This window comes from Mytilus edulis, chromosome 2 (genome assembly GCF_963676685.1).
Source record: "Mytilus edulis chromosome 2, xbMytEdul2.2, whole genome shotgun sequence".
In the NCBI taxonomy this organism is placed as follows: domain Eukaryota; kingdom Metazoa; phylum Mollusca; class Bivalvia; order Mytilida; family Mytilidae; genus Mytilus; species Mytilus edulis.
Window position 1 is genome coordinate 93,374,950 of NC_092345.1, and position 27,209 is coordinate 93,402,158.

General features: G+C 31.9%; 1 protein-coding gene across 1 annotated transcript; it reads right to left on the minus strand.

Annotated features, from left to right (window-relative positions):
• Positions 1–473: 473 nt before the first annotated feature.
• On the minus strand, positions 474–27,141 carry LOC139513471 (excitatory amino acid transporter 1-like). Its single transcript, XM_071302021.1, has 8 exons — positions 26,233–27,141; positions 14,196–14,238; positions 12,075–12,234; positions 11,032–11,218; positions 7,778–8,011; positions 5,480–5,674; positions 4,900–5,034; positions 474–3,409 (listed from the first exon to the last, which is right to left on the minus strand). The coding sequence occupies exons 1-8, from the start codon at positions 26,742–26,744 to the stop codon at positions 3,229–3,231; spliced, it is 1,647 nt and encodes a 548-aa protein (XP_071158122.1). The 5' UTR covers positions 26,745–27,141; the 3' UTR covers positions 474–3,228.
• Positions 27,142–27,209: the final 68 nt, after the last annotated feature.

Here is a 27,209-nt window from a genome sequence, read left to right on the forward strand (position 1 = left end):
AAAGATGGGCGAAAGATACCAGAGGGACAGTCAAACTCATAGACCGAAAATAAACTGACACCGCCATGATGCCTAAATAGAAGACAAATAATAGTACACAAGACACAACAGAGAAAACTAAAGACTAAGCAACACGAATCCCACCAAAAACTGTGGGTGATCTCAGGTGCTCCGGAAGGGTAGGCAGATCATGTTCCACATGTAGCACCAGTCGTGTTGCTTATGGTATAACAAATCCGGTAAATACTCTAATCCGGTAGGTCACATTCGTGAAAAGGGAAGAGGATTGTTGCTACGACATAAGGAACCGATATCATCTGTGAAACTGTTATTAAATTACTTACTTAAAAAAATAATTAACGGTTGTTTTATTGAGCCAATGGTACCGTTTATTAAAGTTAATTGCGCTATACGTTCTCTTTTTATTGGAAGAGGCCACTCTTTATCTACTTTACTATTAAGAACAAACAAGACACATTCAATTATTTATTTGTAAATCTTACAAATCCAGTACACATTTACTTATTATGCATATTCCTTGTCACTGATATGTCTAAGGTTATATTGGATGGGATGACACAATGTTACAACAACGGTACATATATGTAATACACAATATGTTTTATGTACAATCATAACAAGATATGGAGAGATATTTCAGCAATTGATATGCTTATATTGAGACATTGATTATAAATCATAAACAAATTTCTGCAATTGATATGCTTATATTAAGATATTGATTATAAATCATAAACAAATTTCTGCAATATTGAATATTAATTGTATTTTCAAGAGAGACATTTTAAATTATTGTCTGAAGTGTATTATTATGTACAACATTTCAGTGTTACAATATACGTGCTTTACATATAAAATTATTTTATTGCATGTTACAACAAAGAGATTTGTGTCATTTCTTTAAGGAAAGTAAATTCTAAACGTCATTATCTTTAAAAAGACACTTTTGAAATATGACTCGTGTGTCTACATGTACATCTTATTAATAACACTTAGTACTCTTAACAAAGTTATAAAGTTGTTCTACATTGTTTTACCACTGTAACATTTACCTCATTTAAAATAAAACTCACCCAGCAAATACAAGACAACTAATTCGTAAAAATGTGTAAACAAAAAGCATCATAATGTATAGTTCAAAACTACCATGTTTTTGATAACATACAACGAAACTTCATTTAAAAAATAATGCAAAACATGCTTACATTCAATTTCTGAGCAAGTTTAAAATCACTTGACTATGCCTTAATATTTCATAGTATGTATACTTATCGCTAACGTATATTTGAAATACCAAGGATAGAAGGATACGTGTCAGTGGTATTCTGTAGTAAAATGTATGTTTTAATAACTACATATATGAGCAGCTAAATTAATTGAGGTAATTAAACAAATGGTTTAAGGGGTACAAACTACAAGATATATGAAAAATTAAAGATTTTATTTTGTTCAATCAATAATGAAAGTGAAATAGTGAAATGATAATTCACTTTTAGCAGCCAGTATGGTTCATTTTTGTAAAAAAATAAGATAAGAAACATTGGCCTCATTGAATCTGTATTCACGTGACCTTCAATTTAACCCCTTAGCTAGAGATAGATAACGCATGAATTATGCGTGTTCGGTTATTAAAAAGAAAAGAATGTCAACATTGAAAGTGAAACAAAGGTTAAACATTTGATTGACTGATTCGATGAACAAAAACTCATTCTTATACAGGTAAAAACTATGATTAACACATATTTTAAAACTATAATATAAAATTTAACAGAACAAAATCTAATTGTACGAGTTCGTTATCTATTTGTATCTATATCTTTGTTTATATCGCTTATATGTCAGCCGTCTTCGGGATCAACTCAATAGTTTATTAGATGGCGTCTAGACTAAAATACACACGCAACGATCATTCCTATTATCGAGTCAATGCTTTGTAAATTGTTTATTTTAGACTGTGTTTATGAATGAATTAACGTTTTAGTATAATATAAATCAAATAGGAGAATGTGAGTCAAATCGCTAAACATGAATTTGACAGCCAATGCCCCTTTAAAACATGGCCATAACCCTAAATGTAAACAAAAACCATACAATACAACATAATTTGCATGAATCGATTATGGTGATTACATTTATAGGAATGATATTTACGTTACTTCAAATAATCTTATGCAAATCTTCGTTTGCAAATCTTCGTTTAATTCCCATTCAAGTAAATAAAACAGATATTAAGATCCTTTTAATATTATATGTTTTCTTAAGTCATCTTCTTTGTAGTTTGTCATGCAGTGCTTAATTGATTTATCGTTTTACATCATAATGTTCCAGAGAACGGTTAATTTAGATCAACAATTTAAAATGAGGTTTCGATCTTTTACCAATTATTCTTACCTAGGATGGACACGTACTAGCTAATGCAATTCATTTTATGCTATTCTTGTACAAAATATACTGTTTTAACTCAATATATGTTTCTACTGTTTTGTTTACTAGATTACTTGGAACAGGTTGCTTGCTGAGTGAAATCATTTGCTATAGTCCCATTCTTATGTCATCGATCAAAAAATGGGGATTGATGCATTTGACTTTAATAAGAGAGTCGGGAGATACCAACGATATATTAAAACACACAGGTCGGTGTCAATCTGAAAACGCCGTGACAAAAAAGGACAAAAAGACAAACAACAGTCAACAGAGAATATAGTACCTCTACCTCTTTGTGATACATATAATCGTTTTGATACAAAACTATTTTGATTAGATGATCTTCTATCAAATAACGACTAATGCATGTAGAAAACATGTATAGCTTTCTTACTGTTCATATAATTTAAGTGTATTTACAGTCAAAGATAGTTCCGTCTATTTTTTATCGTTCCATAAGTTGGTGTATGTAGTTAATCAAAGAAAGTAAATACAAAATAGTTGTTAGGTATAACGACTGAAGTTCAAAAGTTATACGACTAAAGAATTATACACACTTATCAATAACAATTAAAGAATAATACGACAAAAACGTTGGACAATTTTTTTCTATAACTACCATGTCTTTTTCATTGAAATAAATAGTTATTATAATTAACACTGAACTTCGTATACTTTTTATTATTTTGCTAATCAGTTCATTGATTTGTATGCAATATGTTATATCTTATTATATTTTCAAATAGAATAAATACTAAGTTGAATATTAACGAATTCGTTGCCTTAAACAGCTGTCATTGCATCGGTACCATTTGGGACACTTTTTCTTTTGTTAGAAGTAACATGCATTTCGTATTCGTGTTCTTCTGTGTGTAGAGGAGGTAGTTCGTTCTTTGACAAGTAATAAACAATTCCAGCACCTAGGCTGTCACCAGTCACGTTTGTCATTGTGCGGAAACGATCCCTGTTAAAGAAAGACAGTAATTTCATTATCAAAACAGCATATTTACATTTACGCGGTACTAAAGTCATGGAAATACCGTGCTTCCGTTTTTTCAGTCTTGTAAGCGCTGTCAAAAATACAATTCGTGATCGATTGTTATCAAATTTATGTCAGATTTATACCGGCAATCGCTTTGTATTATTCCTCTTTAATGTTGCTAGCACTAGTGATTGAATTTAAGTCTGAGACGGTACTTTTTATTATATCATCATCTGAAACGTCTGAGTTATAAATTGTTACTTGTAAGTCATGTTCAGTGTTTCAGTAAATTTCTGACTTATCCATCGCGGTACATTTATTACTGTTCAGACCATTCGGAGATAATTAAGGAGATTTTTGAGCGTTTTGTCTCCTTTTCCCTGAACTCTATAATTCATTAAAACGAACTTTGAGTGCATATCAGTTGGTGAGTGTGCTTGCGCAGTATGCATCACCTTTTTAACTTAGGTACAAGATATAGTTATAGTTTTAATTATATTATTCCAAAAGCACACTGCAGAGTCAATATACATATTTATCTTTCTTCCAAAATCAACAGCATATACTCTTTCTGTGCAATTATTTCTTTGATCAGATATTTCTTTGTAAACGAAATGAATATATATAGACCCATTGCATTCTTGGGAAAAGGATATAAGAATATCTCATACTGAAAACATGTTCACTGAACGATAGAATGATCTTCTCTTTGTTGGTTTGTAGTTGTTATTTCCTATCTAATTCACAATTAAATGAATGAATTGTTTAATATGTTTTGGAACTGTACAAATCTCGATTGTTATTTTCCACTTCTAAACCTTTTCTCCTGAAACAAATATGATATTAAACACCCTTTTGTATAATTTCTTTCCATTCAGAGTCACAGTTTACGCATTGTTTATAACTACATAGAAGAAAACTTTCTAGGAGAGTGTTTTACAATGTTTAGTCCAAAAAGGCATTCCGTCTGATTTATAATTTAGTTCGAAGACTATTCTGTTTAATTAAATTGTGACTCCTCAACATACTTTACCTTTCTAAATGTCAATAATTAAATGTAGAAAGGTAATCTCATTGTTATCTAATGCATTATTTAGTGCCCTTATTTAATTACGATGACATGCACCTTTTCTGTTGCTTGATGTTCCTATTAGACTCATTAATGGAATCCAGGTCGATAGAATTAATTAGGTTGAAGATTGAAAGTATTATATCAGATTCGAAATCTGGTAACTTCGTTGTTTTATACAGTTAGTATCGTGCAACGTGTTTTATTTTCATTATTTTATGCAAAATGTATAGCAAAGCTACAATTTATGTGGTATCTATGTCATTTTTGATATTATATCTACGAATAAAAAGAGATACACAAATATGATGGAGGATTATAAGGAATCATGTAATGTACAATTACTGATATTAGTGTGTACCATCATATTGGTTAGAAAAGTTTATTTACATAAAATACTCACAAAAACCAATCGACAACTAGTATCAATGTAATATCCTCCGTTGGTAATCCAACTGCTGCAAGGACAATTACCATGGTAACTAAGCCAGCCTGTGGCACACCAGCAGCACCTATTGATGCTGCAGTAGCGGTGATGCTGAAACATACGAAATTAAATCATGTTTAATTCGGCACTTGCCATTATCTAATGGCCTTTGTTTGTTACTAAAGAACGACAATCTAATATTTGATTTTTATCAATGTGTTTGGTAAACAACTAACATGACAAAACATTTTGTTATTCAGTGACTGACTTTAAAAGTAAATATGAAAATAGATATTATAAACACAAAATCAAAAATTACATTAAAAGTACATTTGTATATTGTAAAAATAACTATTTACTTGTAATATTGAAAAATGATATATGTTGTAACCATATGTCATCATTGTTCCTGTTGTTCCTATGTTTTCATCTTATAGTTGATGTGTTTCTCTCGGTTTTAATTTGTAACCCGGATTTTTTTTCTCTCAATCGATTCATGACTATTGAATAGTGATATACTACTGTTACCTTCAATCATCATTAAAAAAAAACTAACCTAATTGTGACTATTTGTCCAAAGCTGAGGGTTGCATTATTGACTTGTGCGATAAAAAGCGCAGCAACAGCTTCATATAGAGCAGTTCCATCCATGTTAATTGTTGCGCCAACGGGAATAACAAAACCAGCCACACGAGGGTCGACTCCATTGTTATGTTCTAAGCAATGGAGGGTAACTGGCATAGTTGCAGAACTGAAATGAGAATGTTTCTATGTATTTTGTGAAGAAAGTTAGAATATTATGATTATAATATATTGAAAACTGTTTGTGTTTTCAATGACTTTGTGAAAATTGCCATAAATTCAGTCCTGTCAATCTGATAACTTTTTAATTGATACGATATTCCCAATTGATACGATATTCCTGTGCTTGCATTTCCTATCATGATTTTCTTGATAGAGAGTTGCTGCTCACAAGGAAGCTATTAAACCAAGAGTTCCAAATGGTGAAGTTGAAATCATCCCTTCGTAAATTTTACGGACGCCATCACGAGTTGGTTGACCGTTATGGACTAACCGTTTCACAAATGATTTCGGATATGTTCCTTACGTCGTAACTACAATCCCCTTCCCTTTCATGAATTTGACCTACAGAATTAGACTATTTACCGGATTTGTTAAAACATGAGCAACGCGACGGGTGCCACAAGTGGAGCAGGATCTGCTTACTCTTCCGGAGCACCTGAGATCACCCTTAGTGTTTAGTGGGGTTCATGTTGTTTATTCTTTAGTTTTCTATGTTGTGTCATGTTTACTATTGTTTGTCTGTTTGTCTTTGTCATTTTTAGCCTTGGCGTTGTCAGTTTATTTTCGATTTATGAGTTTAACTGTCCCTCTGATACCGCCCGTCCCTCTTTTTTACGTAATAGATATTATTAAGGAACCAACCACCAGGCTACCTTAAGTATATACTGTGGAGTCATTTATTTTCGTGGGTACCAATTTTCGTGGATTAAGGAAAACTAACACTTTCGTGGTATTTAATTTCGTGGTTTTGCGAAAGTCTGCTTATAAGCCAATGTAATATTTGAAATTCGTTGAAAATTTGAATTCTTTGTTAACCTGCACCCACGAAATTCACGAAAATTGGTATCCAACGAATATCAATGAATCCGCAGTATGCATATTTGTAGTAATCGCATATCACTATTGAGGCAAAACTTACTTTATATAATTAACACATAGAATTTCTTTAATACCAAAAAAAATACTTATTTTATTTGAATTTTTTTTTTGCCTACTTTGCCTCTTCAATATGCACTTGATTACATATACAACATCGGTTCTTCATACGAGACGAAATGACGAAATTTAATTCCCGTCTAAAAATCGTAGTATATTTTGTGAGTTCAAGAATCTTATTTGAAAACAAGACACCAGATGCGGCCACTTAAGAAGATTTGTTTCATATAACCGTTTGTTCTATTATAAATGCACTGGTCTACATTCGAACGACTTGAGACCGTCGTTTCAATACAATTTGTAAATATATTAAGTACTGTTTTTACCGTGTTAGTCTTTGATGAATGGAGACATCATACTTCCATGAAAAAGGGTGATCATGCAGATTGCTACACATTATTTAACTTATACTTATAGATTACGTCCTCAATTCAAAACTAAGAAACAACATTTTAATCCTTATTAGATCGAAGTCTCGTCTGATTTGAGCTTCAGAGATGAAGTTTCCTATAACTATGATACTAAATAGGTCAATTAATTACCTCTATCAAAAATACATATAATCTTCTTTTTTTTTATTATAACCATACAAACATGTCTATTTTTAACCATCATTATTGTGTTAGAATTAATTTTTCTTTATCCCTGATTACTTTTATTTTAGTCGAGACATTATCCTACTAAATCTCTCTTCGCATTCTTGCCTTCGTTGTTTGAACTTTTTTATCCCAGGCTTTAATATTGATAGTCATAAGTATAATCGATTCACCTACAGAGCGTACACAGTAGCACATGCAACATTCAAAAACCATCAATATTATTATCTTCCTTATTAAATAGGAAGCTTTAATCCTCAAGTACATGCACGTAACCTTACTTTACGAAGAATCTTTTTAAATGGTAAACGGTACCATCAGACATGACATTGATGAAACCCAGAATCGAATAGGAAAACAATTATTGGTCTTTTTTACAAATACAATTAAAATATACTGTAGTTATTCGGCAATTCATCATTTGTATTTTTCTACACAGTATATATAATTGCACATAAAACAGAAAACATCTCAATTGAAACTGCTGCAAGCTTAACTGGGCTATTGAATAAAATTACCTGCTCGATGTTCCAAATGCAGTTGCCATTGCTTGTAGAATGCCGTAAATAAATTTATAAGGATTTCTCCGTGTACATACAAAAAATAAAGCCGGAAGTATAAGTGTTCCGTGTATCAATAGGCCTATCAGAACAGTCAGGAAATATAATCCAACCTGTGTTAGAAGGATGCCGAAATCCTCCATTGCTACTATCTTCCCAGCAATCAAAAACGCTATTCCAATTGGAGAATACCTGAAAATGTAATACTTATTATGTTTTTTGTAAGAAATCATAATTTTTCAAAATATGATTGAACCAGGACTTTAAGATAGGCAAATATCAAGATGTCGAAGAGTATATATAATATGGTATTGTATGCACACTTTTGTATCTATGTTCGGTTTTAGATTTAAGAAAAATTAAAACATTTTTCAATTTTCTCTTTGATGCATATACTTACTATTAATTAGATTTATGTATCATGTACGCCGTAATTTCTTTCGGAAGAAAAATTATCATTAAATAATTTTGTAAGACAAATATTTCCTATAAGTTTCACGATCAATTTACATAATAATTATCTAATTTTTAGTTTTAATGCCGAAAATAACTCCATAGATAAAGTGTTTAATCCACCATTTTCTACATTTGAAAATGCTTGTACCAAGTCAGGAATATGACAGTTCTTGTCCATTCGTTTTTTTATGTGTTTTGTCATTTGATTTTGCCATGTGATTATGGACTTTCCGATTGGATTCTCCTCTGAGTTCAGTATTTTTGTGATTTTACTTTTAGACGTGTAGATAACTATTTACTCCGATGAATCATTCTATTTTTTAAATCTGTGGTACCTTTCACCGTGTATTTCATATTATGTCATTTGATATTATCAAAAGAAACATTGGCGCATCAAATCAGGCCATAAAAATAAATGACAGGTATATAAATGCATAACTAAATTCATAGACTAATACTATTCAAAAGTAACATAAAAGATACCGAACTCCAGGGTTCAAGACGGAAAGTCCTGTACAAAATGGCAAAATCAAGAGCTAACAATGGAAAACAACTGTCATTTACCTGACTTGATACAGACAATTCCTTATGTAGAAAAGGCAACGTCAATTACGTATAATAAATGTAAATTTCATTGGAGTTTATAGAAGTTGGTGAACACTTTTACCATAAAAAACACAATCTACTATAATCTCTATTCTATTAAAAGGATCACCTAACGCACAAATAGCAACAACAATACCAACTTTACTTATTCTGTGTTGAAATGAGTTATCATTGATATGTGCAGTTATCATCGATACGGTCACAATTATTCCGCATCAAGAATAGATTACGTTATCCGATTTGGAAAACTTCAGGAATTTTTGTTCCTCAATGCTCTTCGACTTCGTACTTTTTTTTGCCATTTTAACTTTTATTGATTCTAGCGTCACTGATGAGTCTTTTGTAGACGAAACGCGCGTCAGGCGCAAATTATGAATTTGAATCCTGGTATTTATGGTGAGTATATTTACTCCCGACTGTACAAGCTCAAATGCACTTTGACCAACTACAAATTAATAACAAAACTAACATCATTATCAAATGCATTTTAAACATAACCACAACCAGTATAAACATTCATTTCATCTATGACGACAACACAACATTCAAACAACGAAACCTGCATGTCAGTAAAAATTTCAATCAGTTCGAAAACAACTTCACTAAGTAGATTGATTAATTTGGTATTTGGTGTTTTAACGCCACTTTTAAGCACCGTATTTAGGCTATTTCGTGTTGGCGAGTTTATATTGGAAGCCGGAGCGCCCGGAGAAAACCACCGACCTTTGATAGGAAAACTGACATTTCTAGTCAATTAAGATTGGATTCGAGTGCTCCCGCACGAGCGTGATTCGAACTGACAACCTCAGTGTTGACTGGTTAGTGATGACAGTAGTAACAACCTAGACCACTCGGCCACCGAGGCCCCGCAAGAAGATTGAAACCATCACTCTAAACACAAATAGAATTAACACAACCAGCTACTCAAGTTTGTCGTCCTTTAAAGTAGTCAACGTCGTTTTAATAACCACATTAATTACAGTGGTACTTGCCTATTCCAACACACTGGGGAACCAAAAAAATGTCGGATTAAGCAGGGTGTCGGAATACTCAGTTTCTTTTCTGCAAGAATATGCATATTTTAGGACCATGAAAATGTGTCGGTTAAATACGGATGTTGGAATAATTAGGTGTCGGATTAAGCAGCTTACATTGTACTTCCAAATATCTTAGCCGCTACTTCCAGAACGTTAGAACATTCAGCATCATAATATTTTACTACTGGTACAATACCATCATAATAGCCAAAATCAGTTATCAACAATAATTTCATTCCATACATCGCTAAGATCTACATCATAAAGAATATTAACTTCTAAAAACCGCTAAGTACATAGTCAGTAGTGTATTTCAGATCACCTCGTTAACTCATGCAAATCGAAGACAGCTAATGTCTTCTGTCAACGGGATTAAGGTTCAAATTGAATTCATGGAAAAGCTGTACGAAATATAGAGTACTCTCCCAAGAGAATTTTCAATCTAAATAGGTGTGAGTCTTCATGTCTATGACATAAATGGTTTAATAGAAACTTCACCACTACAAAAACGTCTGTACTTTTGTAGTGCAGCTTGTAATTATTATGTTATTCTAACGTCTGACATCAGTGATCAGTTATTATGAAACGTATTACCTTTGAAAAGAGTATTACACGTATGCATCATAAAACAAATATTGTGTAAAAGTGATTAAAGAAAACAAAACACAAGAAGAAGAAGAAACAATTTATGAGGAAATTGTGCCTCATTTTCAGCAAAGTTGCTCTTCGATCGTTTTGTAGTTATTTCCTATCTATTGATAAAAATATTGCATATATTCATTCAAAGAAAATTGTTTCAGAGATTCTTTTACGTACAGAAAGCTTGTTACGCTATCAACAAATGTTTACATTCCCATTCAGACAATATATCATAAACTCTAACACTCTTAAATCGGTCTTAATGTATACGTCCTCATTCAGACAATGTATCACAAACTGTACCACTTAAATCGGTCTAACTAATGGACGATATAAATCCTCCTATTTTAATCATAGTATTTTTATGGAAGAAAATGAACTCTCCGTAATAAAAGTTCTACATTTGCATGTTTTGTGGCAACTGATACACATTTAATTTAATGCAAACCATATAATATTTAATTTGATACAAACCATATAAAAACGACGAAAAGGTTCATTGATGCATCTGTCAAGCAGGTGCAGAAATCAACGATAGGTTTGGCTTTGTGTCCCATCCGACCTAAAACGACACCAATCAACACCGAGAATACTACTAATCCTAGGATATTAATTTGTCCAGTCTCTCCGGAAACAGGACTATCAATTGTGGTTGTTACAACTGAAATAGAAAATTAAAAAAAAAAATATAGAAAATACATTCCAGATGTTTTAATGTAATCTTTTGATATTAATTAAGATAACATTTTCTTAAACCTTGGATAAGTCCAAATAATCATATGGATCTGATGCGTTTCCGAAAAAACTATAAGTACATATGACCTAGGAAATTGACGAAAGAAATGCAAATGATGACCTTTATATTTACGCTCTGTTCATTTTGATGCATTTATTTATGTTGTTGACATTTGCATTTTGTTTTTCTATAAGGAGATATTTTTTATGCACGTTCTGTTAATTTGCGTCGTTATAAGACAATAACAATCAAAACCAAGGAGTAAACAAAGACTCACCAAAAGACATTTACATCAACAGTTATAAATAACAACACGAACTCCACTAAAATCCGGGAGTGAAATCAGGTCCTCCGAAAGGGTAAATATGTTGAGATGACTGAAATCTCCTTCTTCTTTTAGCTTCGCCGCGGTTGACAATTATTTACAATCTACTCTATCACCCTCTCAGCTATGTGTTATTTATATAAAGATTATACGCCTGGTATATTCAATGATCAGGCGTACTCATTTGTATATTACACCTAATTTTACGCCAACTGAAGGTTTCCGTCTCTGTTATGCTTGGTTTCCACCTGGTTGGGCCTGGTTGACGCCTGGAAATGCATTGCTTAAACTCTGGAGTGACGCAAGGAGAAAGTATGATTTATATGCCTGGTTTCCATGTCATTTACAGGCGTGACATTTCGTACAGGTAAATAGAACCACAACCAAAAGATATTGATTTAGGAAATTTCAAAATAGTGACAAGTTACAAAGCTTTACATGATGACACTCTGTTACCTTTTTTAACTATGGTGCTGCCATTTGTAAAGTTGAGAACAAGAGTTTCCATATTGTCTGTATATTTAGATATGTTGGCTAAGTTGTCAACAAAATCTGTGTCATTTGTCGAATAGATTACCGTCTTTGTCTGGTTTTCTGGCTCAAGACTTGTTCTGTACTGCAATAAAATAAATGTTGATATCATTAAAGGTTGTATTATAATTTTGCATGTTGTTTTGTGAATTTCATTTAACTGAACTTATTTATTTAGAGACTTCTAACTATAACTTCCTAAACATTTGTATTGAGAAAAACGGTTATAGAAACAATATATACTGGGGGTTTGTATGCAGATGAATATATCTGCAATCAAATTCCATCTTATAAATGCATATTGGTGGAATTAAAGACAGAAAATCAGAACACCACAAACAAAGTATAAACTGTGCATTACACTAATGTATCAAAGCCTCATAAAGAGACGTATTATTGGTCGCGTGTATATTTTAGAAGGTTAAACAGAAAGACGGATGGAAGGGAGGAAGGAATGACAGAATGACAGACAAAAAAATGTAACATTATTACCCCTGTTGCCTACGATATGGCTTAGAATAGCATTCTATTCTATATTATGGAATATAATTGAACAATATGTGATTATCATACAAGTGAGAGGTTTAGCTAGCTATAAAATCAGGTTTAGTCCACCATGTTCTGCATATGCAAATGCATGTACCAAGTTAGAAATATGACAGTTGTTTTCCATTCATTTGATGAGTTTGGGCATTCGATTTTGCCCTTTGATAAGGGACTTTAAAATTTCTTGGCGTTCGGTATTCTACTTTTGAAATAGATTTGTAATCTAATTCATTTATGCATAATAATATAAATAAATGCAAAAGTGGATGTGATGATATTAACGGTATTTGTATTGCGGCACCAGATGCTTTTTTCAACAATGTGTGCTTCTTTAGCGATGCTGGATGCTTAAATATTTAAAAATTCTCAACTTGTACGAACGTTGAAGAACTGGTCAAACCAAAACAGACATAAAGTATAGCCAAATCAGGAGAAGGAATAAGATCTTTGCATGAGTGAGATATTAATTAAATATGATTTGAAAATTTGTTATCAATTGATACCCGTAAAACAATACCGAACTACTGATAACTAGCCACATACAGACTCTTCGAAGAGTTGATGTATCCCCAACAGCAAATGTTTACTGCCAGATGGGAAAAGTGTAGATGACCATATTTATTATGTTATTAAATGTTTACATCTTTTAGCAATATATAAACAAATTATTTATAAGCTTCACTATGGTTTAATGTTAATACATTGAAAAAAGTCTTCAATTATCATATAAACACAAAATGTCATATATTGGTTTTATATTCATTACGATTTTTTTATTTCAATTTCATACGCGTTTGGTTGTTCCAATTAGTGTATATTCTTCTCACTTAAAAAACAACGTAATGTAAAACTAACATTTAGATTAGATTCGAAGTAACTGACAGCAGTGTCTTTGTTTCCATTGAACTGTGTGTCAAGGGAAATCATTAAAAGAATGATTGATTAACCAAAACAATATTTGACTTTAAAAACGAAATTCAGTAAAATTGTATGAAATTGAACTTGAATTAGTTAATAAAAACTCGTCATGTTCTGTTACCCCCTTGCATTGATTTTTTTACTAGATGCGATGAAAAGAGATTTTGGTCACATCTTGATATATATGCATATATTTTTCGAATTTTTAGTCTTTCAAACCTTCTAGGAATCTTTTTACTGTTGTACTAAACAAATTAAACAAATTTTGCAGACATTCACTAGTATTGGGTGTAGTGCCAATATATACTTATTGCAATTTTTTGAAGCAAAGTGTTCAAACAAGAAGAGTTTGATATAACCAAGAAGGCAATCAAACGTCGACTGTAAACAGACAATGGTAACTCTATTCCAAAAAAGAACACCGCCAAAAAGAGAAAACGCAGTTCACAAAATTAACTAAATAGTAATTGTAGGTACAAGAGGAAACAATCTTCCATTATGATACTAAACACTAGTTTTTTATACGAACCAAAAAATACTCTCATATTATTGTACAAAGATCTTATGAATACAAATACATACACCAGTAAAACAGGACACAATCAAGTTGTCAGGAAACATATTTCTGAAATAAAGTAAAAACATGATCATTAGTACGAGATTCAGTTCTTAGGTATTATATGATGAATCAAATAAAGCAAAATATATAACTAGCATTTTATGTTTTAGACATTTGTCAAAATTGATATGAACAAATTATTAGAACATTGTTAATATAATATACAGTGTCCCAGTCGAGGATTTAGCTTTGCAAACTAAGTATATGTCCAAGTTTAAGATCCTGAAATTCAGCGGTTTTTTGTCTAGATTGGTTTACGTTATGTCATGTTGGAACCTTAAACATAAAAAAATAAGAAGATGTGTTATGATTGATCATAAGACAACTTTCAAACAGACCCAATGTACTGCTAATCGTTGCTACTAAATGTCCCCAAATGACCTTAATTAATTAGAAAAACACATACCGGATAGCAGGCTTTAAAACGCCCCGGAATGCAAATGTTAACCATTCAAATAAGGAAACTAACATGTACGACATAAACGAAAATAAATATTTATTTTATAATATACAGCAACAATCGACAACCACTGAATTATAGGCTCCTCATTTGGTCATGAATATAAAGAGTGTGGTAGGGTTAAGTGTTTGCGGTTGTCCTACTATCCCGTTACCTGTGACAGTGATGCATTCTTAAAATATCCTGTACCAAGTCAGGAATATAGTATTTGTAATCGAATGGCCCGTTTCTATATATGTTGGCGTTTGTTTTAGCATCTCACAAAACAACATGTATATTAGACTTAAATATCAATCAGTACATATCCAATGGGTTTAATATAAAGATTCCATAAACTGTCAGAGAAAAAATGATCCTGTGCAATGCAAAATAAATAAGTCTTGAAATAATGTAAGTTCACTGGGATAAATATGAGATGCAAGCATTTAAGCTTACTTGGGTTTGGTACACGTTAAAAATATATATGATATTAACTTAAACTACAAGTAAATATAGGTCACACAGATGATCTTTGTTGTACAAGGTGTATTTACCAATGTAGGACACAAGTGCAACTGGTTATGTAAAGCATTGTTAACACTGATGAAACATTTTCCAGCTGTAAAACATACACAGTTTACAATACATATGTCTTAATGGTTTACAAAGATGCATACTTATTCCTTATTTTAAATTAGACAATGGCCGCCAATGCAAATTTGATTGTACATCCATGTACATGTCAATATTTTTCCTTCTTTAAAGTCAATTATTCTTATATCAAAAATGGGTATAAGCTGATTAATTAGATAATCAGAACAAATAAGAGTTGTATGATCAATGGATAATATCGAACAGATCTTTTCATTATTTTAACGATGGCAATTTACATATACAGCATTGATACTTTTATGTAAAATCCATCAATGTTTGATGAAAAAAATAACTAAATGAATGTCGGTCATGAGTTTATTCTCCCTGTCATGCAATTTCCTTAACATCGGTACACAAATATATTTCAAAATTAGAACTCAAATACCGGAAATGATGTGCCGCGGCACTGTCATTTTTCATTTATAAAGATCTATCGCCCGTAAATTATTGAAGAATATACTCAATAAAATGACGTTAAGTACTGCCAAACAGAAAAATAAGAAGATTTTTTATTTGATCTCTAATCAATGATACGAGAAAAGAACTTATATAAATGAATTTGATGCGACCGGATCAATATCGGATCCGAAATGAAAGATATAATGAAAAATGCATTATCTGCTTGCACGTTATTCCGAGTAATAAGAAGAAATATTGATAGAAAAACCGACTTAATTTGTTGATAGAAAGTTGTTAAGAAGTTGTCAAGTCCCATACGACCTCTTGTAGAAGTGATGACGTTGAACGACTAGAACCTAAGATTTTATTAATTGAACGATAGATTTGGTATGATTAAGTGATGTCGCAGATAGTTAGCTTGTAAGGAAAAAATGTAAAGAAAAACAAAACCTCTTAAGAAAATTTTTAAACTGAAAGTTCCTGAAGCAAATGGAAAAATAAAAAGCTCAACACATCAAACGAATGTCAGAAGATTTAGAAGCTTTCTTATTTAGACGACATTATTACAACTTGTCATTTATAACTGCAATAACAACATAAATACAATATAAAAACATGGGATTTTTTTTATGCATTTATAACAAAAGTTAAATACAATTGACACTATTCCACTTGTACAAGGAATCTGTTTATCTTTAGTTGGAAAAGGGTTGTATGACTAGGGAAAACACAATAAATTAAAATGAATGGAACAAATTTGGCACGTTTCTCCTTCATTTTCTAACAGATTTTCCACCAATGAAATTCTATTAAACTCATCAAAGATACTAGGATAAACATTATGCAAGCAAGATGTCCGTTTAGTCTACCAAAGATTCCCGGAGTCAGTGACGCTCGAATAGAAATATAATTTTATAAAAAATTGTTTTTTGGCTTTCCAAAGATGTTAACCCTTAACTTTGACATTGGAAATAAGTTACCACGGAACATGAATGTTTTCAAAATTGACTTACTTAAAATCTACAACCGAAAAATGAAAATAACACTTTATAATTTGTAGCCTCCCGACATGCTTTTCTGTACTTACCTTCATCCGGTTGCTCAAAGTCGAAAATTTGAAAGTCAAGTCCGTATTAGCACTGAAGCACGATAAAAGCTACATGACAAAGAACGACCCACAGCGAGTTGGAACATTAGTCTCATAATAATTTGTATATCTATTTAAGGAGAATTTTAAAAATGAATGCTTTTCATCATGTCGATACCTTTCTGTTTTGAATTCTGACAACACAGAATAAATCAACGTATTGTCCAACTGTTTGAATGAATTTTTATCTAGTTTTCGAACACATACTATGCATATCACTTCTGTATTGGAATTAACAAAAAAGAACTTTTAACCTTCTCGGCTTATATAATGCAAGATTTCGAATAAAGGCAACAGTAGTATACCGGTGTTCAAAAGTCATAAATCGATTGAGAAAAACAAATCCGGGTTAAAAAACAAAACTATAAAGGGGAAATAGTGGAACAACAGGAACACCACAATTCAACAAAAACAAACGCACACTCCAGTAGATGAAGTCAGCATAGTGTGAATATAATGTTGAAAGATAAATATATATATAATATTGCGTACATTATTAAACGAACAAACCTTGAGCAGAGAATATTAAAACAATCTTTTAAAGTTTCAAAGCTGCCGAACTGTATGTAAGGAACTTAGGTAAGTTTTTTTTTATCGTATTTAGTAGCAAGTAACTGCTACTAGATATCATCATTTAACCGGCGAAATACAAAACAAATAATGAAACATAGATTGTTATTTGACACGGATGACATTGATTCCTCGATTATATTTTCTTTTGAAGTTAATGCAGTATCATATAGCATGCGTCAAGAACATTGACTTTCTCAACACAAAAAAATTGCTATCACAAAAACTAAATCTTGGTTATATCAGACATTATACAAATATAGCCTTTGTATGAGGTCGATACATAGATAATAATGCATGGCAAAATCCGTATCATATGTCGTATCATCCCGAGACACCAATATCAGCCCAAGGGCCTTTAGGCCCGAGGGATGATATTGGTCGAGGGTGATACGACATGTGATACGGATTTTGCCATGTTTTATACGCTTCATCATATATTTCAACAGAAGAGTATTATATTATATGAACTGTTTTCTGATCCATAGCACTGGGTTACCTTCAGTTCTACTTTTGTCTTGTTTCAAAGGCCTTAAAAGAACTGCTCAATTACTTATCCGAAGCACCTAGGTTACCTTACAATTTGCGTGCTGTTGTTTTAAAAATATTTTGTTTATTATTGTATTTTTTTGTGTGTTTTGTATTTTTTATAGTTCCATTTAGTGTGCCAAAAAATATGAAAACTTGACGTTCGTGACGTCACATACCAAACAATGACGTCATTCAATAAATTGCGTCACGTCCGAATGACCGTTCTATTGGACCTATTTTCAGGAAAAAATTTCTTAAGCAAAAAAAAAATAAAACTGACTTCATGTAAAAAAAAAAAAAAAAAAGTAGGGGTGTGATAAAGGGTATGCGATAAAGGGTGCGCATCAAAGTTGTGCGATATGGATAAAACAGCAGGCTATTTATCAAATATGCAAAACTACTGTATTAACTACTAAACATATGATAAAAGGATAAATTGACCTGAAAGAAGTATATTGACCTCATACAAAGGCTATATTTGTAATATTATTAATTTCCGACCATATTTGTATCAAAATCGTCATTTGATTTTGTTGGAATTTTATAAATATCAAATTGTCTCCTTGACAATAACAAAATATTAGTTGTTATTTCAATTGCTTTTGTTTTGTTTGTTTGTCATCTTATGTATTTGAAGATGTTTTTCGTCAATTAATCGATCACAGATATCATCTGTTTCAAAACGTTAAGATCGTTTAACAATATCCTGAAGTTCATTACATAACGTCACAAAATATATCGGTTTTCAGATATTCTAAAAATAACCGTGCAATATGCTTTTTGCTATCCGCCGTTTTCTCTGTACCTTCGAAAATATAGTTTAACATGTGACTATCCCTAAACGAATGAAATATGTTAAAATATACTAATTAATAGTATTATACAAATATAGCCTTTGTATGAGGTCGATACAAGGATATATTGACCTGAAAGAAGTATATTGACTGAGGACGAAGGCTATATTTGTTATATTATTAATTTCCGACCATGTTTGTATCAAAATCGTCATTTAGGTTTGTTGGAACTTTATAGATATTATATTAGATATCTCTTGACAATAACAACATATTAGTTGTTATTTCATTTACTTTTTTTTTTTTACATCTTAAGTATTTGAAGATTTTTTTTCGTCAAATTATCGATCACAGATATCATTTGCTTCAAAACGTTAAACAATATCCTGAAATTCATTACATGACTCACAAAGTATATCGGTTTTTAGATATTCTAAAAATAACCGTGCAATATGCTTTTTGCCGGTCAATATGCTTTTTGCTATCCGCCGTTTTCTCTCTACCTTCGAAAATATTGTTTAACATGTGACTATCCCTAAACGAATCAAATTTGTTAAAATATACGACTTAATAATATAATCTGATATCATCCCATCAAACGGACACCCCACTTTGGCAATGGTTTTGCTTTTTTTAGTTTAAACATTATTTTATTTGATCAAGTACAAATTGGATAAAACACAAGTCAAACAGACTTATGAAGTCTACTCCATTTAACATTTTAAGCAATATAATACAAAATATATGAATGAGCATGCATGTATATAATGGTATATCTATATATATATATACAACTCGTCTAAACATCAACCCAACAATGTTAGATCTGTAAATTTGCTTTCGCAAATTTTTTGTTCTTCCCTCGCCGGGATTCGAACCCATGCTACTGAGATATCGTAACACCTAATCGCCTGCACTGTAGTCGTGCGAAAGCAAATTTACAGATCTAACATTGTTGGGTTGATGTTTAGACGAGTTGTATATATATATATATATACACGAGTCTAAATTGAAAACTACGTTCAAACCTATGATTGCGTTGGATAAAAACTGCAATTTTTATACGTGTGCATGTAAAACAAATTTCGTTGTAGAAGGGTCTAAATACAGCACAAACAACATTTTCCAAAAGACCAAAAAAGTGAAGAAGTATATTTAAACAAAACGCATTTGACTAACAGGTCGAACAACTGATGTTCTTTAACCCTGCTGACTGCCATTGGCGATTGCCAAATAAAATTGATCACAAGATGTAACAAAATGGATCTTAATATAAATTTGATACTAAACAGAAAACAATTAACTATATATTTTATGGATTTATGTCAAAAGACAGAAAAATGAAAGAAGAAAGAAAAAAAATAATAATACAGAAAAAAATCAAATATATAAAAAACAAAAAAATGAATATTCAGAAAACAAAAACACAAAAATTAAAATACAAGATAAACAAACGAAACAAAAATAAAATAAAATGATAGACTTTGACTAAAATTTTGGTGTGTGTATTTGGTTTTCATGTTATATTTGTTATTCTCGTGGTGTTTTGTCTGATGCTTGGTCCGTTTCTGTGTGTGTTACGTTTCGGTGTTATGTCGTTGTTCTCCTCTTATATTTAATGCGATACCCTCGGTTTTAGTTTGTTACCCCGATTTTGTTTTTTGTCCATGGATTTATGAGTTTTGAACAGCGGTATACTACTGTTGCCTTTATTCGATCATGGTTTACTATCTAGACAATTTGAAATCTTTCCGAACTTTTAATATACTGGAAGACAATTTTGAAAATGGTTTGGTTTTGCTCTAGAGAATGAAGACAACTACCCGAGGTTAGTAGGTCGATATTAATTTTACAATCATTTGGAAGCAAGCGCACACTTTCAAACATTTTATTTCGTATGTTTGAATATAATATATGATCTATATAGGGTCAATATTATTTCTGACCCTTCTTGCCGCTGTTGTGTTAATCGTGAAGATTCCTATCGTTTCTTCTTTAAATGTATATTGTGGAAAACATCGAAGTTGGGTTAGAATAATATTCAGTTTTCGAATTCCAAATTCATACTGTTTCGGTACAAATATGTAACTTTGAGGATAAAGTTTTTTTAGTTCAATTTTATGTTTATTTATTGATTCCACATTACGAGTTGAATCAACAAGATTATTCCAAAGACGGATGGTTGATGGTATAAATGAATCATTAGTCAAAGCTAGTCTGCAGAATGGAATAATGATGTCATTTCCATTGCGTAGAGGGTAAACCGTCATACTTTGGAGTTTTTGGGGAATTAAATTTGTCAAATATTCTGGAGCATTATTATTTTGAATATTATAAAACATTTGAATTTTTCTTCACTATCTTCTTGCAGCTAATGTTTCCCATCCAAGTTCTTCAAAAATTACCCTTGAGCTTGTGAATATAGGTAACCTCGTAACTATTCTAGCAGCTTGGAGCTGTAATTGCTCCAGTTTATTGATATAACCTACACCAATATTATCCCAAACTTCTCTGGCATACTCATATAAAGGTCTTATAAAAACTAAATAGAGATTTTCTAAATTTTTTCTGCTCAGTTTATATTTCAACTTCCTTAGCATATTCATGTTTAGATGTACTTAATATAATATTATCAACGTGGATATTCCATTTAGCATCATTGCTAAATGTAACCCCTAAATGTTTATGAATATTTGTAATAGGTATGTTTTTATCATTGAAAAAAATGGTTTTACTGCTTCTCGGGAAAAGACCAGGGTGATCATAATTTATTTATATTTATTCCCCAGTCACCCGTTGGGTTGGGAGGAGGACGCTTTCGTCTTTTAAAAACGTACAGTTTTTGATATGCGTTTGTTTTTTTGTAAGCTTTTGTGTTACGTATTTATTTTTTGTAAAAAATGCGAATATGTTGGTGCCAATATTGGGTTATCTCGGTCTTGTGTTGTCAATAAGCAATGTGAACGACGTTAAGTGCAGACAACAAGCTCTCTGGATAACAGAGTAGTATGTTGTTTTGTCATATGACAGAGGAACGAAAGATACCAAAGGGACAGTCAAGCTCATAAATCTAAAATAAACTTACAACGCCATGGCTAAAAATTAAAAAGACAAACAGACAAACAATAGTACACATGACACAACATAGAAAACTAAAGAATAAACAACACGAACCCCACCAAAAACTAGGGGTAATCTCAGGTGCTCCGGAAGGGTAAGCAGATCCTGCTCCACATGTGGCACCAGTCGTGTTGCTTATGTGATAACAAATCCGGTAAATAGTCTAATTCGGTAGGTCACATTCATGAAAGGGAAGGGGATTGTAGTTACGACGTAAGGAACATATCCGATATATTTTTTGAAACGGTTATTCCATAACGGTCAACCAACTCGTGATGGCTCCGTAAAATTTACGAAGCGATGATTTAAACTTCACCATTTGGAACTCTTGGTTTAATAGCTTCCTTGTGAGCAGCAACCCTCTATCAAAAAAATCATGATAGGAAATGCAAGCACGGCAATATCGTAGCAATTGGGAGATGTATACCCCGTATGCAGGTGCTGCTGGAATGTTGCTACTTAGAAATGGAAAGTTTACAATTGGAAAGCTGAAATCATCTCTTTTGTCGTAAAGTTTTGTTTTCAGCCGACCCTCATTGTCAATGTCTAGATGTAAGTCAAGATGATGACTTGCAACTTAACTATAAAAAAAAGGCAATAAGATACCAATGTGAAAATCAAATACCATAGGTGGAAAAAAAAGACCGACAGCTATTTTGCAAAACGATAAAATATAGTGAATGTTATTGTACTAATCAAACTTATATAACAAATAAAAATATTATGATATCTTTAGTATACCAATCAAGTTTCTTTACTGTGAGATGCAAACAGATTTCGTTAGATATGCATCCTTAGTTCAGACTTAATTTTACGTGCATAGTACTTACTGTATGGTATAATAAAACTCTAATTACTGATGATCATGTTATCAGTATAACAGGTAAAATTAATAGAATATGTATTACAATGTCATTAACATATATGAAATAGTGCGAGACATTGTAAAGGTACTCAATTCCTTATCTTATTAAATTTCCAAGTAGTTTACATTGAAAACAAGGGATGAAATCCTTTCTAACATTTTAGAAAACTTCGATACCGTCCTGTATATCAAATATTCTGATGTTTACGAAAAATTAAACAGACATGTGCACGTTGCAAAGTAACTGAGTAAGAAATGCTGATTTATTTATCTTTGTTAAGCTCATCGCATATTGGGGTTATTTGTTTTAACATGTTCGATATATTGGTGTTCCCTTTAAATCATTAGTTGAAAAAAATGTGATTTAGACAAAACTCTTCTTGCCACTACAAAGGTCCTTTGTTACCGAAACACCAGTCGAAATCCTGACAACTTTAACAATATAACATACATTGTATATAAATACAATAAGTAACTTTATAATCTAAAATCTGTTCTTCGTGTACCACACCTTTCTTCTTAGAAAGTGTACGGTTTGTTTTTATACTGATTAAGATAATAGCACAATGTTTACTGCTTTACCCCTATTTTGATATTTCTACCTATAATGTCTGTTTGTTTTGTTTAAAAATCATTGTCAATGTAATGGAATTTAATGCGACTTTCATACAAGTAAGAGGTTTCGCTAGCTATAAAACCAGGTTTTATCCACCATATAAAGGCCATTTTTTCATACGTGGACACCTATGAGACGACCCAGTAAAATTCATTAACTGCATGGTTCAGAAAGAAATCCATCTTTTGTTTATAAGCAAAACAACAAATGTGTATTCAAAATTAAGATAAAATTTGAAATAAATAAGACGAGTGTACATGACTGAAATGTAATCAGCTGGACTTCTCCAATCAGACAGTAAACCCCATACGAAAGAGGGTATCCGTTTAGCTGTATGGGATGTATAAACACGCAGCCACGTGCGGTCGGAATGGGAACTTTGTATCCGATGAATCCGAGTATAGGGAGAGTGTCCCGCTCTCTGTACGTATTCTCCATTCCAAACTAAAAGACAAATCGAAAGAGTTGGTCCAGCTTTGTTTCATAAAAAGAATGGTCGACGAAACAAGTATATTGTCCTAACTATAGGGATGGATAAACTTTGGATTAAACAAAAATCATGGTTGGCAATATCCTTTAACTTTGCTTTCCGCTATATAGATGATGTTCTCTCACTAAATAAATCATAATGTGGTGATTATGTTGATCGTATTGAACTTGCGATAAAGGATACAACAGATATGTCCTATATTTTGATTAACATCTAGAAATTGACAATGATGGTCGGTTTAAAACAAAGCATCACGACAAAAGAGTTGATTACAGCTCCCAAATTGTGAATTTTCCATTTCTTTCCCATTTCTATATGAAGTGCTCAACATTCCAGCATCGTCTGCATACGGATTATGTCACACAGTTTACGTGATATTCTAGGGCTTGTATTTCCTATCATGATACATTTGCTAGAGGCTTGCTGCTCACTCAGAACATATTAAATCAAAAGTTTCTAAATTGTGAAGTTGGAAACACTACTTTGTACGTGCTACATGTGAACAGGGTCTTTTTACCCTTCAGGAGCACCCGAGATCACTCTCAGTTATTGATGGGGTTAGTGTTGCTAAGTCTTAGGTTTTTTATGTTGATTTGTGTGTACTATTATTTGTCTGTTAATCTATTTTCTTTTTTACCAATGGCGTTTGTCAGTTTATTTTCGATTATAAATTAGTTTGAATTTCCCTCTTTTGCCTCTCTTTGAAGAGAAATCATTGCAATATAAAAATGAAGATATTGTACGAGTTTCAATGAGACAACTCTCAATCCAAGTCACAATTTGTAAAAAGTATAGGTCAAAGTACGGCCTTCAACACAAGTTCTCATTATTTATAGGATACCTTATGTTGCATGTTGCAAAGCAAATATTCACACCCTTCATCCCGATCGTCCCACTTTGGAGAACCTTTCTGTTTTATAAATTGTTAATTATTTGCCATAGGACGGTATTTAAACCACATTGTACAAGCCTATTTTAGGTCAAAATAGAGAATGTTAAATCATAAAAAAAACATTCTAACATTCTTCCGTTTGTTTAATGTTGTTATGGTATCCCAATATTCCTGGTAAGGGAAAGGGATGAGCGCATAAAACGTTATGTAACCCCGCTCAATTCGCTATGTACCTTCTCCAAAGACATGAGCTTATAATTCAGTGGTTACTGTTGATTCGTGTATGTCATATTTGTTTTTTCGTGAAATATTTTTCATAATAGATCAGGTCTTTATATTGGTTTTATTGTTTGAATTGTTTCATCCTTGCCTTTTATAACTGACTATACGTTATGCCATTATGGGGTTTGTTTTTCTATGTTGAAGACTGTATGGTGACCTATACTAACGGTATGATATAAACTATGGATGAATGAATGGCTGTTTAACATGTCCTAGACCGACATGCTAAATCGACATTTTAACGTGCTAGCTCACAAGATAGTAGTCCGTGGGAAAATAATACACCAAATCTGGTATTTGTTATAGGTTTGGATGTTTCTTTGAGATATTTTCACAGAAACTTTTCAACTTAGAACACGTATATAAAGGTTTTGATGTACATTTTTACCTATTATGTATGTTTGTTTTGTTTACACATCGTTGTTAATATAATGGAATTTTATAAGACTGTCATCAAGTGAGAGATTTAGCTAGCTATATAACTAGGTTTAATCCACCATTTTCTACATTAGAAAATGTCTGTACCGAGTCAAGAATATGACAGTTGTTGTCTATTTGTTTGATGTTTGTTAGATATTTTTTCCATTTGATTTAGGACTTTCCGTTTTGAATTTTCCTCGAAGTTCAGTATTTTTGTGATTTTACATTTTGAAGGGTAAAAAGAACACAAAGCCTCTGCGTATACTTAGCTGTTTATTAAATGTTTTTATTATTCAAACAACTAAAGATTTCTGCCCGTAGCCATGTAGATAATCCTTAACAAAACGCTTTGATAACTTGTTTTTGAATTTTTGGTTATATATGCTATTTAATGAAATAAACACTATATTACTTTCTAAATCCCGAAATTTTTCTAGATTTACTTTCACCAGGAACGCTTCAACCTTAACAATTACAAGTCAGGATTGCGTAAATTGTGTACAATACGTAGAGCTATATGAACAACAAGGACCTAAACAGAAGATCCAAATTCAATTCAAATAAAAAAAATTCTCATATAAGTAATAAATATTTTTTTAAATCTTCCCCTCACATGGTTGTACAAAATTGAATAAAATGTACCATATAATCAAGTGGGTGGAAGCTCATGTTTTAGATTAGATAATTTTCTGGTGAAAAACAAAATATATAATACTGAAGCCTCCAGCTGTTGATGTATGTAGGTTTTAAGTAGAAAGGTATTATAACTTTAAATACTTACCGAATGAGATCAAGGAATGTATCTGAAGCGTGTAATTTTTTTGTGCTTCCGTATCTTGCCAGATCTGTACGTTTTGCTCCTCTACCCGGTTGAATTGAGACAGCCATAATTATCCCCAAAACCACGGCCATAAAAGTTGTAGCTCCAAAATATAACATAGTACGAAGTCCAATTTTTCCACAAGCTTTGGCATCAAGTCCTGCAATGCCGGCTATCAAACTTGAGATAACCAAAGGCAAAATCAACATTTTCAGCATCCGCATTAAAATTTCTCCTGGAAATTGGAGGTACATTATTTCTCTCTTTGTCATTGTTGTAGAGGCTCGTATGATAAAACCAAAACCACACCCAAAAACAACGGATCCAAACAAAAGAAGTAAAATAAGATTTTCTTTCATATTTTTATGACATTTTTCTCTGCAAGATTCGTCTTCTTCTTCTACCTTCTCCATCGGCAAAACTATATGAGTGTCTACCTTTTGAGGAATTTTATTATCTTCCATTTTTAACATCCAAAAACTAGTTTCAATCAAAATATTTTTGAAATAAACGAACAAATTCTGTCTCTTTACGAGTTTGAATTGAATGTCAGCCTCCTTTTAGAGTTATTAAGCAACACCGAGCACTTGATGTATTTTAATTAAAATATGTTTACCTTGTATACCATCAAGGTATGATTTGATTCTTTTACAAAATATTGATATCCTTTCAACGTTGAAATTGTCCGAGAACAGATGATATTGTATCCATTTTCTTTATGTGTTTGTCAGTTCAATATTACTTAAAGCACTTTCCTTTACCCGTATATACCGTGTTCAATATCGTATTGAAAGCGACTTATATAATTATAAGTTGGTGTTGCTTCCGTTGTATGTGGTTTGTCTAGTCACATCACATTGTTGTGTATTGATTAAGTTGTAGGAATTAAACTCCTGTTTTACAACGTTATTGTTTCCAGTAGATCTTCCAATGATTGA

Bases quoted from the DNA above. Each gene is read 5' to 3' on its own strand.
- LOC139513471 (XM_071302021.1), bottom strand. From the start codon at position 26,744: ATGTTAAAAATGGAAGATAATAAAATTCCTCAAAAGGTAGACACTCAT. The intron at 5,035-5,479 runs GTTAGTTTTTTT...CGTATGTTTCAG, and splicing joins GGACAAATAGTCACAATTAG to CATCACCGCTACTGCAGCAT. The intron at 3,410-4,899 runs GTGAGTATTTTA...TTTCTTTAACAG, and splicing joins CTAGTTGTCGATTGGTTTTT to GGATCGTTTCCGCACAATGA.